Raw genomic sequence first — 15,801 nt, forward strand, 5'->3', positions numbered from 1 at the left:
AAAATAAAAATAAGAAGTTGGTCTTGTAAAAAAAAAAAAAATAAACCAAAAAATAAATAAATAAAATAGTGTCTAACACAGAGCAGACATTTAGTAAATGCTGCTAAGTGAACAGCCAGAACTCACATATGGATTTTCTGACATCCAATGCCATGGACTATACCATGCTTTCCTTCATTAAATGCTAATTTATTGAGCACCTACCTATAAAACAAGCAACATGGATTAACTTCTCATTCAGTACTGAGCCCAAGAAGGAGCATAGCCTTGTGCTGGACATTTCTCTCTCTTTTTTTTTTCTTTCTTTATTTATTTATTTTGTCTTTTTGCTGTTTCTTTGGGCCGCTCCCGCGGCATATGGAGGTTCCCAGGCTAGGGGTCTCATCGGAGCTGTACCACTGGCCTACGCCAGAGCCACAGCAACGCGGGATCCGAGCCGCGTCTACGACCTACACCACAGCTCACGGCAACGCCGGATCGTTAACCCACTGAGCAAGGGCAGGGACCGAACCCGCAACCTCATGGTTCCTAGTCGGATTCGCTAACCACTGCGCCACGACGGGAACTCTGGACATTTCTGATGGTGGGTTTTCTGATGCTACCTTAAGGGTGGGATCTTGCTAGTGAAGCAGCTATCAGTCCATCAGGTGAACACAGGAAGAGGCACTTAACCCTCTCAGCTAAAGATGGCTAGAAAATTGATTCTGCAGAGAGCTTTAAAAGCAGATGAAGAAAATGTGAACGAGTAGCTTCTGAGAAGGTTCTTCCCCAAAAAGGACAGAAAATGAAGAAGCCTCTTTATTACTCACATTCTCTACCGGATTGCAGACTAAGGATAACACTGCAGTTGAAGAGTTCTGGCTCTTGGTGCCAGTGGCAAACATCTAAAAAAATTAGAGGTTGAAGCTAAGGAAGTAGTATTTTAAAATCAGTTATTAATAAAACACTTGAGGAAAACAGCAACTACTACCAGATTATGGGTTTTTTACCGCAAGAACCACCAATAATGGCTTAGAGAGTCGTGGAGAGTGAAAAAATGTTAATACCCATACTTTAAAGGGGTGTGTGTCTATTTCATTTGGAATTTCCTGTTTTAAATGCAGGGTTGCTCTTTCTTAAATAAAAATGCATGTTTTTATCTGGATCAGAAAATTGTATTCTTTGAAATTTATAAATTCCTTCATAGTAGTTGCTTGTTGCCACTCATTTACAGAATTATGGGTTATTTTAAAGTTGCATATCATTGTGGAATATATAGTTTAATTTATTCAAATCTTGACAAAGCAAAACTCTTATTCCTTTATTCCATTTAAATAAATAAATGTGGAGTTCCCGTCGTGGCGCAGTGGTTAACGAATCCGACTAGGAACCATGAGGTTGCGGGTTCGATCCCTGCCCTTGCTCAGTGGGTTAACGATCCGGCGTTGCCGTGAGCTGTGGTGTAGGTTGCAGACGCGGCTCGGATCCCGCGTTGCTGTGGCTCTGGCGTAGGCCGGTGGCTACAGCTCCGATTCAACCCCTAGCCTGGGAACCTCCATATGCCACAGGAGCGGCCCAAGAAATAGCAACAATATCAACAACAAAGACAAAAGACAAAATAAATAAATAAATAAATAAATGTGAAGGTTATAATACATATTATAAGTGTAGTCTTGTATATGTTTTAGAGGAAAAACATATTCACTTGTTTCATATATTTTGAACATTGTTATTTGATGATAAACTACTAATAATTGTCTACAACAGAGTTTCTCAAAATGTAGTATATGAGTCACCTACATTAAGTAAAATGTGGTTTTGAGGATCTAAAGATCTCCTTTTAAAACATACTTTAAGCAACTCTTTTTGCAACTCTCAAATATTAAAGTTTGAGAACCACTGGGCTAGTTTGAGGGACCCTGAATGGTTTTCTCAGTGATCAGAGAACAATAAAATTATACTGAGACTAACTCTTCTTCCTGAGGCAGAAAGTGGATTAATAACAAGTCTAAAAATGAAAGCAAAGTGGCTTTTCTTTTTAACCAATTTTATCATTAAATTAATAGTCCATTCGCCAAGCATTCCTATTAATCAAGTCAATGTAAGAGATTGACTAACAAAAAATGAATTCAGTAAACCTGAAAGCAGTGATAAGCAAAGCTTCTTTGAGAGTACTCAGAACAGCAGCAAGAGGAGCAGCCCTTTGCTCCTTCCTTGCATGGCACCCAGTACTATTGGGTATCTTAGTCCTTAAATCTTGGCATTTGTTGCCCACGGCACCATCTAGCCTATGCAGATGAAGGTGTGAACACAATAGATCTCATAGTTCTGTGTCTATTCCCTGAGCATTTTGGATTGACAAAAATTGTCCCTCTTCTCTACAGGGCAGAGATGTAACATTGACATTGATGAGTGTGCCTCCAATCCCTGTCGCAAGGGTGCAACGTGCATCAATGATGTGAACGGTTTCCGTTGTATGTGCCCCGAGGGGCCCCATCACCCCAGCTGTTACTCGCAGGTGAATGAGTGCTTGAGCAATCCCTGCATCCATGGAAACTGTACTGGGGGCCTCAGTGGGTGAGTAACTGCCATGTATCAAGAGTTTCTTATTGACCTGTGTCAAGCCGCCTGGATTTTAGTACTGACCATACCCTGTAGAAGTCAGGCAGGACTTGAGAATCACAGAGTATGATGTTGAGGCCCAGGAGATAGTCCTATCTTCTTGCTGTGTTTGCCAGAGGACAGGGCTCTGGGCATTACCACTTGCCTTGCTTATAACAGGTGAAAGAATGAAGAGTATATTTAGAGGCAGATAGGAAATCATGTTATTTCCAAGATAAATTAACTCAATATTCCCATTTCAAAGTGTAGCAGCTTTCAAGCATCCCCACACATCTACTTTTTCCTTTCCTTCCCATCTACTTTTTTAAAAGATCTCCAGACAAGGAGGCTGTTATCTCCTGATATCACATTCTAAGTGCTAATGATGTTCAGATTGTGAGAAGTATGCATTTATTTCAGATATCTTCATTTTTGTTCCTTTTCCTGCTCAGGACCCCAGGTGCTTTTGGGGCTAGGGTTTCAGGTCAAAACAAAGCATGTCTCAGAAGTGAGACATCCCAGGAGCTCTTCAGAGTGGCCTAGAGTCTCTGAAACTAACCTACTTCCTGAGTGTTTGTTTTGTACCAGAAACAGGTTGATCCTAAGGTTTGCTTTACTTTTATTTTATACAGAAGAAAAGAAACTACAGATTTATCCGTGTTATTGTGTCTTTCAGATTGTCCCAGTATGCTGTACCAACCACTGTTTACATGTGAAAGCTCACTATACTTAATTTTTCTGGCTTCTTTGTGGTGCAGGAGGGTGTGTTTACTGAATACTCTAGATGGGCCCCCATGATTCACATGATGACCCAAGTATAGGTCCTTAGAGGAGCAGAAATGTGATTAGCTTACCCAGGAGCCCCTCTTTCCCTCATTTCTTTAGAATGCTGTATTTTTCAGCCATCACTCAATTGTACATCCATCCCCTAACAGTAAAGAATTCTATCTTCTTTCAGATACAAGTGCCTCTGCGATGCAGGCTGGGTTGGAATCAACTGTGAAGTGGACAAAAATGAATGTCTTTCTGATCCATGCCAGAATGGAGGAACTTGTGACAATCTGGTGAATGGATACCGGTGCACTTGCAAGAAGGGCTTTAAAGGTGAAAACAAAAGTGCATATTTTTATTTCCCTTCTCTCCCTTTTTGTTGGTGCCTTTGGCTTGACTCACTTCTTTTCCTTTTTTCCTATTCATTCATACAGCAAGAGTAACGTGAGCGCTAATATTTGTAAAGTAGTTGGAGAAAAAAAAACAAAAATAGATTTAGACATAGATTCTACTTTGAGACTAGCAGAGAGGGGAGCTATTGAAACAGGACTATTTAAGGTGAGTGACTAAGATTCCAATTAGGCAATTTTGGAAAGGTGTTCTAATTGTAAGCTCTAGTGTAGGCTTGATTTTGTGATAATTCAAAAGATATTGGGTGATAGGATGAAAATTTTGTTTTACTGTAATCGTAGCAATAATATCATGGAAGAACCCACATGTTTAAAACCCTTCCAAATTCTCTTACACATTGAGATATTCTTAGATTCATAGTCACACATGGCCTTCTGGAAAAACCTGTGATGGTGGGAATTGCGTAAAATAATTTTTTTGAGTTATCATTGTTGTATTTCTCCTATCACTTTTTTTTTCTTAGAAACTCAAGAGAAATCTGTGGGTAAATCATTTATATTTGCACTTCACTATCCACTTAGTCATTGATTTCACCACTCAAAAATTGTGCCAGGCTTCTGTGATACATTAGTATGTTTCAGAGTCACTTTATTTAATTATTTGAGAATTTCCTGAGACCACATTTCAATCATTAGTTTTCTGATATTGACATATATTACCTCTGCAAAAAAACCTTACTGATTTAAAAGCTCTTTTGTTTCTTTGTCTCATTGAGATTTGCTTATCAACAAAATAAAAAGCAAAATGTAAAGTCCAAAGCTGTATGGCTCTTGAGTAGCAGAGTACAGTTTGAACCCAGACTTCTGTACCATCTTTTTTCGTTTTTGTAGTTCTGTAGCTCCTTGGTTCTAAGGCTCTGTACCAGGCGCTATTGAAGGTGCAAAGGTACTGTCCTGTCCCCATGAATGCTTCCTGACTTTTCTGTTTCTCAGAGTGGGAGTAGATTTCATGTCTTGGATCAGGGGAAACAGCTTTGTGACTTCAGGAGACACAACCACGTCGATGGTAGAGACTATGCGTTTGAAAGAGTGGGCATAAAACAAAGGCTTTCACTATGTATTCAAATATTTTATCCTTTGATAAATTATACCCTGTTTTTAAGTCTTGACCAAATACTTTGTATAGAAAGAGCTTCTGTTTAGATATAACGGTTTTTACCCTAATGCACTTCTTGGTCTATTATGGAGAAATTAATTGCATTCGGAGGTACATTAGACTTCCAGGCTATTAGAATATACTGTTCTTCCATTCTTTTTTTTTTTTTTTTTCTTTGACTGATTAAACACCTTTACTGACTGACTGTATGTCAGGGTCTTATCACTGAAAGGAATGAAAAGGTATTTCAGTGGCCTGGAGAAGTTAGTGCAATCTCTGAGGTGTTTAATATTCACCACTGAGAGACTCAGTTAGTAATTGAGATAATGAGGAGGCTAACAGAGAGTTTCACTATTTTTGGTTTTTCATTTTTTTCTGTCTACAGGCCATAACTGCCAGGTGAATATTGATGAATGTGCTTCAAATCCATGTCTAAACCAAGGAACCTGCTTTGATGACATAAGCGGTTATACTTGCCACTGTGTGCTGCCATACACAGGTGAGTCCTGCAAGTGCCGGGAATAGAGGGGCTGCCTGGTCTTACCCTGTCGTTCCAGACCCCTGAGTCTTGGAGATGGAATCTGAGGGGCAGTGCTGCTACTCTGAGGAATCACTCCCTGGTCACCCTTCCTCCCTCACTGACTGGGTCTTGCACTCTGAGAAAACATTATGGCCTCTCTAGATGCAAGTCATGAGGAAACTCATTTGCTGTCTTTATTTCTTAGCATTTGAAATTTAAATACACACACACACACACACACACACACACACACACACACACACACACACGGCTGGAATTGATGGATAGCTGATGGTTTAGTCATTATTTGAATGGACCCAGTGTGTTCTTAGTTTTGTTAACACAACAAATACCACATATTGGCCATTTACTGTGTGTAGACACTACATATACATACTTTGGAGTATTTAGTACTTAAAATAATTCTACAGATTAGAAGTTCCTATCACCGTTTTATACATGAGGAAGCTGAAGCAAGGAGAGATTACTTGGCTAAAGGTCATAGCGAAGTGGTAGATCTAGGATTTGCCCCCAGTCTTTCTGAATCCAAAACTTGTCCTTTTTTTTTTTTTCTGTCTTTTATGGCCACACCTACGGCATATGGAGATTGCCAGGCTAGGGGTCAAATCAGAGCTGTAGCTGCCGGCCTACACCACAGCCACAGCAATACCAGATCCGAGCCACATCTGTGACCTACACCACAGCTCATGCCAACACCAGATCCTTAACTCACTGAGCAAGGCCAGGGGTTGAACCTGCATCCTCATAGATGCTTGTCAGGTGCATTTCCACAGAACCACAGTGGGAACTCCCCAAAACTTGTCCTCTTAACTGTCATTCTTCTCCTCACATACACTGCCCTACATCTCACCTAGAGGGGTACTGCCCCTTGGGTGGTGATCACACACAGAGAAGACATGGGTGTGACTTCATTGCATATCAGTTGTTCCTTGTTTCAGGTGGTATTACAGGAATGGGCAAGACAACTTGTCCTTGGTTTCTCCTGCTTCATTACAGCCACCTAGTGATTGGTTGTATTTGTGTGGCTCCTCTACCTCCTTATCAACTGTGGGGAGCAAAACAGAAACTGTGGGGACAGTGGCTTTGCATGCTTCTTCAGTGCACCGCATGTAGGCAGGAGTTTGGCTGAGTTCTTTCACTCTTGGGGTCTTGAGCTGTTGACAGTAGCTGTTTCTGGAGACTCTAGGCTGTTCAGAGTAGCCAGAAGCATGACTCTATTACCTGAAAGACTTGATACTCCCTTGTTATCTTTACCAAATCTTTACAAGAAATGTTCATGGAGGGAAACTGCACTTTTACCAGTTTGGTTGATGATATATGATCAAAGTTATGGGGATTCCTAGCTGTCCTCAGACAGTCTGAATAATATCATTCCATAGTGATTGTGCTGATCACATTTGTTGGTACTGAGAAGATTATTTCAGAGCCATTAGACTGAGAACTGATGGCTGCAGAGAGACAGAAACAGGAGTCACTATGCTCAGGCACATAGTAGACTTACCCTAATGTGACTGAGGTGCACAGCTCATCCTGAAAATATTTGTCTTCTTGCTACTCAGATATTATAAGAAATTTGACTATATGCTGGCTGTTGTTTTTTCTGCATATTAGAATCTTAAAAAAAGAATTTACTATGTATGGGATTTGAGAAATTATATTAGATTGAAAGCATATGCAGATTAAAATTTCAGTGCTGAGTGTAGCAAAGGGTTCTAAGTGTCATTGAGTTTGGCCAGCATGCAGGAACTGAGCAACACTGGCTTCCTTCCAAGCCACTCTTCTGACCAGACACATTAAAGACTAGTTAGGAATATTGGTGAAAATTTGTGGCATTTTTTTTTTCTTTGTGAATACAAAACTTTAGGATAACATTTTAAATTGAGTTAGCTATATCTTGACTTTGTTGATGTATAATTGATTTACAACATGATATTAGTTTCAGTACAATATAGTGATTCAATATATTTGAAGATTATACTCCATTTAAAGTTATTACAAAATAATGGTTACATTCCCTGTGCCGTGCATTATATCCTTGTAGCTTATTTATTTTATATATAGCAATTCGTATCCCTTAATCTCTATCCTTGTCTAGCCTCTCCCCCATCCTTTTCCCCACTGGTAACTACTAGTTTTTTCTCTGTGTGTTTGTTTCTGTTTTGTTGTGTTCGTTTGTTTGTCTTGTTTTTCCAGTTCCACATATAGGTGATAATATTAGTCTTTTTCTCTCTGACTTATTTCACAAGCGCAACACTTTCTAAGTCCATCCATGTTGTTACAAATGGCAGAATTTCATTCTTTCTTACAGTTGAGCAATATTCCTCTGTGTGTGTGTGTGTGTGTGTGTGTGTGTGTGTGTGTGTATAACATATCGTCTTTATTCACTCTTATGTTGATAGAAACTCAGGTTGCTTCTATACTTGACTATTGTAAATAATGCTGCTTAGAACATTGGCATGTTTTATCCTTTTGAATTTGTGTTTTCATTTTCTTCAGATATATGCCCAGGAGTGGGGTTGCTGGATCATATGGTAGTTCTATTTTTAGTTTTTTGAGGAGCCTCCATATTGTTTTCCATAACGGCTGTACCAATTTACATTCCCACCAACAGTGTATTAGAGTTCCCTTTTCTCCACATCTTTGCCAACATTTTTTATTTGTGTTCTTTTGGATGATAGCCATTCTGACAAGTGTAACTTGTAACTTGACTTTTAAAAACAACTTTATCTCCCTGTTAATAAAAGCATTCTTTTAATTTTTTTTTTGGTTGGAAACCTTTTATTTAGGATACTAAGGTAGGAAATGTGGGTGGGCAACTATCAATATCATGTTGTTGATGTTGCTATAAGGAGAGATGTCGCTTCACTCTTTTCCATCTGATGGCCTTCTGATCAGCCCCATGGCCTTCTGGAACAGGGCAACAGAGGTTTTGAGGAGTAGGAGGCTATGTTGCTGCTTCTTCCCTGCTCATGTGAAGGAGGATCTCTATGACTAACTGAGTAGATGAATCTTAGCTATGAAGATGCGGCAGCTGTCACTCCTGATTGATGCAGGTTTCCAAATCCATGTAACCACTCATGATGATAACATGAAAATGACAACAGCCCAACAGTTGTTGAGTACTTACTTTATGTGTTGGCTCTATTCTAATAAGGACTTTGTAAGCATTTTTCATTTAATCCACAAAAAGCCTCTATTATAAGTTACATACCATCCTACTTCCCATCTTATTTATGTGGAAGGCTCAAAGAAGATATAAGTGACCTGAGATGACACTGTTAGACTGACATCAGAGCCAAGATGCGAAGGCCTATAGGTCTCTCAGATTCCAAAGCTCTTACCCATTATGTTAGACCTGAATTCAGAAAGCATCCTTTGGTACAGAATTTGGGGAAATTTCCATTTCTTTGGATAGTTCTCTGTATAAACTCTGTCATTTGCTTTACAGGCAAGAACTGTCAGACTGTGTTGGCTCCTTGTTCCCCAAACCCTTGTGAGAATGCTGCTGTTTGCAAAGAAGCACCAAATTTTGAGAGTTACACCTGCTTGTGTGCTCCTGGCTGGCAAGGTAATGACATGGGAATGGAGAAACCAAGAGTGTTAAGTGATCAGGTTGTGGAGGGCATGGTCTTTTGAGGCTTGCCCTTCTTTGTCAAGAACAACGAAGCTGCTATCTGGAATGTCTTAGGGAACGTTTCCATTTTGCATGTCTTTGGCGTCCCCTAGTGGCTGGAAAGCTCCAACCTGAAACCTCCAACTTGAGTCAGAAAGCAGGACTTTCAACACGGAATTTTAGCCCCTGGGTAGCTACTTACCAGGGGCACAGAACCCTTGAGCGACTTCCCAAAGCAGGGGACCAACCAGAATATCCTTGGAGTAGCTCCACGCATCCCAGCTGAAGCTCGGTCCCCACCTACATTTCTGTGTGGATCAACTTGCAAAGACTAGACCATTTGTTGCCCCTTTGTTTCCAGGTCAGCGATGTTCAGTTGACATTGATGAGTGTATCTCCAAGCCCTGCATGAACCACGGTCTCTGCCATAACACCCAGGGCAGCTACATGTGTGAGTGTCCTCCAGGCTTCAGTGGTATGGACTGTGAGGAGGACATTGATGACTGCCTTGCCAGTGAGTATTCCAGCCAGCTTGCAAGTCCCTGAGGGTGAGGAAAGCACAGGGAGCAGAGAAGAGGTCAGCAGAGGCACTGGCTTCTCATTGCTGAGACTGGCCATCCAGTGGTTTAATATGTCTTTAATATTCATATTTTTAGAAAATCTTTTTGAAGTTAGTGGCTTTAGGAGTCAAGCCAATGAAATCACTTTTAAACCTCCCCTTGCTGATTTTATGTACATCGACAAAAGTGGGGACAATGCTATGAAAGCTTTAAAAAAAAAAAAAAAAAAAGCTGATCTATTGAAGCACAGTTAACATAGAGTACACTGCCAGTATTTACATGTACAATTCAGTAAGTTTTGACATATGACTACTGAAACCAATGCTCCAGATAACTGAACGTATCCATCCCCTGAAGGTATTCTCATCTCTATTGTAATTTAACTCTCCTTGCCACTCTTCTATCCCAGGAAACCAGACATTTACCTCTGTCATTATAGGTTTGTTTGAAATTTTTACAATTTTACATAAATAGAACCATGTAATAATATAATCTCTTTTGAAGAGAGGGAATCTGATTTCTGTCATTCAGCATACTATTTGAGGCTCACCCATGTCGTGTGTATCAGTAGTTCATTCTGTTTTGTTGCTGAGTAGTATTCCATTGTTTGGATATACTGCAATTCACTAGTAGGACATTTGGCTTTTTTACAGTTTTTTTATAGTTTGCTATGAATGAGTCTGTGGACATATGATTTCATTTCTCTTGAGTAAATGTATAGTAGTAGAATAGTTGAATTATGTTGTAGATATATGCTTAACTTTTTACAAAATTGCCAAAATGATTTCCAGGGTAGTTGTATCATTTTCATTTCCATGAGCATTGCATGAGAGTTCCAGTTGAACCACATCCTCAGGAACACTCATTATGATTATTCATTTTAATTCTAGCCTTTCTAGTGGGTATGAATGGTATTTCACAGTAGTTTTAAGTTGCATTTCCCCTATTTGTTAATGAAGTTGAACATCTTTTCATGTGCTTATTGGCCACTTGTATATCTTACTTAGTGTAGGTATATTCAAATTATTTTTTCTGTTTAAGAAATTGGATTGTCTTATTATTGAGTTGAAAGAGTTCTTAATATTTTAGACATAAATTCTTTGTCAGAGTTCTTTCTCTCTTTTTCTTGGTGTGTCTGGGCAGAGGTTTGTCAATTTTGTTTACCCTTTCAAAGAATCAGCTCTTGGTTTTATTGATTTTTTTCTGTTGTTCTTTGAATCTCTGTTTTATTGATTTCCTCTCTATCTTTATGATTTCCTTACTTCTGTTGACTTTAGGTTTTGTTTGTTCTTCTTTTTCTAATTTTTTAGGTGGTAGGTTAAGTTGTTGACTTGAGATTTTTCTTCTTTTTTGAGGAAGGCCTGTATCACTATGAACTTCCCTGTAAGAACTGCTTTTGTGGCATCCCATAGATTTTGAATGGTTGTGTTTTCATTGTCATTTATCATGAGGTATTTTTTAATTTTCCTTTTGAGTTCCTCATTGACCTATTGGTTTTTTAGTAGCATGTTGTTTAGTCTCCATGCAGTCAGGTTTGTTGGGTTTTTTTGTTTGTTTGTTTAATTTCTTTTTCTGTGGATCATTTCTAGTTTCATGCCATTGTGGTCAGAGAAGATGCTTGTAGTAATTTCTATACTCTTAAATTTTGAGGTTAGTTTTATGCCCCAGTATGTGGTCAATCCTTGAGAATGTTCCATGTGCACTGGAAAAGAATGTATATTCTGATTTCAAACATTGAACTAACCTTAAATCCCTGAGATAAATTCTACTTGCTCATGATGTGTTATGTCGCTTAGGTATTACTGGATGTTTTTTCTCAAAATTTTGCCAAGAATTTTTGTATCTGTTTATGAGGCACATTGTTCTCCATTTTTCTTATACTGTATTTGTATGGTTTTGATAAGAGGGCAATACTGGTGTCATAGAGCAGATGGTGAAGTGTTCCCTTTCTATTTTCTGGAAGAGTTTAAGTAGAATTAATATTATTTCTACTAAACATCTAGGCCTGGAGCTTTCATTCTGAGAAAGTTTTTAATTGTAAATTTAATTCTGTTAATAGGTGCTTGGAATATTTATTTTTTTATTGAGCTTTGGTAATTTGCATCTTTCAAGGAATGAGTTTTACTTTAAGTTGTCAGAATTGTTGACATTGAGTTACTCACTATATTCCTTTATTGTACTTTTAATGTTTATAAAATCTGTGCTATTTCTCTTTTCTTATTTCAGGTATTGGTAATTTATATCTTTTTTTCTTCTGATTTCTCTGGGTAAAGAGTTATTGATTTTAGTAATTTTATTAGTGAACTCATTTTTATTTTTATTTTATTTATTTTATTTCATTTCATTTATTTTATTATTTTATTTTGTTTATTTTATTCCATTCATGAGATGAGGCTTTATTATTGCCACTTTATATCTGAGAAAATAGCAAATTCGGGAGTGATTTGGTGTGGAGCACATGACCAGTTAAGTAGTAGAGTGGGAATTCCAGCCCAAGCCTGGCTGAGTTTAAATTTCAATCTCTTTCCTTAAACCTGTGCAACCCTTTTCTCCAAACAGAAGTACAGGTCATCACTGCAGGAAATTTTGAGCAATGTCTCCGTGTTTAAGGCAGACATAAAGACCGATTCAATTCCCTTTGTTAGTAGTGAATCCTTTTTTAGTTTCATGATTTTTCTCTAGTGTTTTACTGTTTCCAATTTTATGGATTTCCACTCTTTATTTTTTTCGTTGCCTGTTTTGGTTTAGTTTGCCCTTCTTTTTCTAGTTTCTTAAGATGGAGATTTAGATTTTATCTTTCTACTGCTTCTAATATAAGCATTTAATGCTATGTATTTTTCGTTAAAACACTGCATTAGCTGTATTTAACAAATCTTGATACATTCTTTTAATTCAGTTAAAAATACTTTCTAGTTTCCATTTGGATATGTTCTTTGGCTCACAGGTTATTTAGAAGTGTGTTCTTTAGTTTCAGTATATCTGTTGCTGCTGGCTCCTTCCAGGTAGCTTTTGCTACTGATTTCTAGTTTTATTCCACTGGTCAGTGAACATACTTCTCATGACTTGAATTGCTTTAAATTTATTAAAGCATGTCCTATGGCCCCGTGTATGGTCTGTTTTGGAAAGTGTTCTGCATGCAGTTGAAAAGAGGATCTATTTTGCTTTTTTTTCTAGTGGAGTTTTCTATAAATGTTATTAATTCAAATTGAATGACAGTATTTTTAAATCTTCTGTTTCCTCCCTGGTGTTCTGTCTACTAATTCTATCAATTATTGACATCTCCATATTGAAATCTCCATTATTGTGTATTTGTCTACTTTGCCTTGTAATTCCATCAGTTTTTGTGTAATGTATTTTGAAGCTATGATATTAAGTACATAAACATTGAGGATTGTTATGTCCTCTTGAAGAATTGAGTCTTTTGTTATGAAATGACCCTCTTTAACCCTTGTAATGTCCCTTGCTTTGAAGTCTACTTTGCCTGATATTAATATAGATACTCTAGCTTTCTTTAGATTATTGTTAGGGTGTATATTTTTTCCATGCTTTTACTGTTGGCTTATCTGTGTCTTTAAAGTAGGTCTCTTTGTAGAGAGCATAGAGTGGGTCTTGCTTTTTATTCTCTAATATGTCAGTGTCTGTCTTCTAATTAAGGTGTGTGTACCATTTAAATTTTTAAAAGAATTTATTTTATTGAAGTATAGTTGATTTATACTGTTGTGTTAGTTTCTGCTATACAGCAAAGTGATTCAGATATATATAATATTTATATATTATATATAATCATTTGCATCTGCTAATCCTAAACTCCCACACCCTTCCCCATGCCCCCTTCCCCTTGGCAACAAGTAAGCTCTTTGTGTCTGTGAGTCTGTTTCTGTTTTATAGATAAGTTTGTGTCATATTTTAAATTCCACAGATAAGTGATATCATATGTTATTTTTCCTTCTCTTTCTGATTTATTTCACTTAGTAAGAGAATCTCTGGGTCCATCCATGTTGCTGCAAATGGCATTATTTCATTCTTTTTCATGGCTGAGTAATATTCTGTTGTGTGTGTGTGTGTGTGTGTGTGCGCGCACGCGTGCCACATCTTCTTTGTCCATTCATCTATCAGTGGACATTTAGATTGTTTCTGGGTCTTGGCTACAGTAATAGTGCTGCTGTGAACATAGAGGTGCCTGTATCTTTTTGAAATATAGTTTTGTTTGGCTATATGCTTGAGAGTGGGGTTGCTAGTCCTCTAGCAATTCTGTTTTTACTTTTTTTGAGGAACCTTCATGCTGTTCTCCATAGTGGCTGCCCCAGTTTACATTCCCAGCAACAGTATAGGAGGGTTCCTTTTCTTCCACACCATTTCCAGCATTCGTTATTTGTAGTATACCATGTAAATTTAATATGCTTTTTGATATAACTGAGTTCAGTATTTGTCATCTTTCTATATACTTTATCTTTGTTCTTTCTATTTCCATTTCCCTCTTTTTTTGCTTCTTTTTGGAATAATTGAGTATTTTCAGGATTACAATTTATTTCTTCACTGGCACATTAGCTGTATCTTTTTTTGTAGTTGTTGGCTTTGCAGTGAGACTTTAACTCATTAAATTTACATTAAATTGTACTACTTTGTATAGCGTATAAGAGCCTTACAGCAGTATACTTGCACTTAACCTCCCTTCTGCTTTCTGTTCTATTGATGGTATATGAGGTATATATCATAAACTTCCCAAGATACTATTTTTGCTTTAAATGGCCAATTAATTTTTCAAGAAATTTGAAAAATAAAAGTCGTATAGTTTTCTACATATTTGCGGTTACTGGCATTTTTTATTCTTTTGTATAGATCTCTGTTTATATCAGGTATCATTTTCCTTCAGACTTCTTTCCGTCTGAAGAAGTTCTTTTAATATTTCTCATAGTGATTATCTTCTATGTAGATAATATCTTCTAAGTAGTTAAGATATCTTCTAAATAGTTAATTCTTTCTGCTTTTGTGTGTCCAAAGAGGTTTTTTTTTTTTTGCCTTATTTAGTTTTCAAAGATATTTTCATAAAGAATAGAATTCTAAGTTGATTTTTCCCTCAAGCACTTTGAAATCATTTGTCTGTTGTTTTCTACCTTGTATTATTTTTAAGGAGAAATCTGCTATAATTCTCATATTTATTTCTTAATACATTATTTTCCCCTCCTATGGCTGCTTTTAAGATGTTCTTTTTCCACTGATTTTTAGCGATTTTATTACAATGCCCCTTATGTACTGTTCTTCATGTTTCTTCTACTTGGGGTTCATTGATCTTTTTGGATATATGGGTCCAAATGTGGAAAATAGTCAGCAACAATCTTTTCAAAACCTTTTTACCTCCCCTTTACAACTTTCATTATACATCTTTAAGTTGCTTAAAGCTTCCTTCTGTATACCAGTGCTCTATTTTACTTATTTTTTTTAATTCTTTCAGTTTTTTCCCCTCAGTGTTTCATTTTAAATTATTATTTGAAGGTATTTTTGATATATTTTCAAGTTCACTAATTATTTCCTCTGTAGTGTTCTGTTGCTATTAATCCTATCTAATATATTTTCCCCCTCAGATACTATATTTTTTATCTCTAGAAGTTTGATTTGAGTTTTTCTTATCATTATCTCTCTCTTTGTCACATTCATTTGTTTTTCTCCTTCTTGAACATATGGATATATTTATCATAGTTACTTTATTTTCCTTACACTGATTCTACCATATGGAAAATTCCTGGGTGCATTTCTGTGGATGAGGTGTGTTTCTTATTTCTTTGCGTGCCTGGTAATTTCTTATTGGACGCTAGACTTTAAAAAAAATCTTTGGAAATGTTTTCAAGCTTTGTTTAGGGTTTATTTGGGAACATCTGATCCTTTTGAGTCTTTTCTTCAAGGTTTGTTGAATGGGTCCAGAACAGCCTTTAAACTAGGACCAAAATGGCTCATAGTTGAGACAGTACATTCTGAGGACCCTGCTCAGTGCTACAGATACTAGGAGATCTTTTCATTCTGATTGGGATGACCATGAACTAGTCTCAGCCTAGTGTAAACTCTAGGGATTGTTTTGCCAACTTCTTTGTGGTGGTTCTTTCCCTAGCTTCAATACTTTCAACATATGCATGTGATGTACTTATCAGTACAGTTGTCCCTCCGTTTCTGAGGGGATTGATCCTAGAACCCCCACAAATACGAAAATTTGCTGATGCTCAAGTCCCTTATATAAA

The 15,801-nt window shown here is 37.3% G+C and overlaps 1 protein-coding gene across 3 annotated transcripts in view; it reads left to right on the forward strand.

The window, feature by feature from the left end:
* Positions 1–15,801, forward strand: part of NOTCH2 (notch 2) — a 200,827-nt gene that overhangs the window by 152,400 nt on the left and 32,626 nt on the right. For all 3 annotated transcript variants that reach the window (XM_021090691.1, XM_021090690.1, XM_021090689.1), the window contains exons 13-17: positions 2,364–2,556; positions 3,539–3,684; positions 5,243–5,356; positions 8,847–8,966; positions 9,373–9,525. In XM_021090691.1, the coding sequence (XP_020946350.1) occupies positions 2,364–2,556; positions 3,539–3,684; positions 5,243–5,356; positions 8,847–8,966; positions 9,373–9,525 (726 nt within the window). The remainder of the gene's footprint in view (positions 1–2,363; positions 2,557–3,538; positions 3,685–5,242; positions 5,357–8,846; positions 8,967–9,372; positions 9,526–15,801) is intronic.

The sequence above is a fragment of the Sus scrofa genome, chromosome 4 (genome assembly GCF_000003025.6).
Source record: "Sus scrofa isolate TJ Tabasco breed Duroc chromosome 4, Sscrofa11.1, whole genome shotgun sequence".
In the NCBI taxonomy this organism is placed as follows: Eukaryota; Metazoa; Chordata; class Mammalia; order Artiodactyla; family Suidae; genus Sus; species Sus scrofa.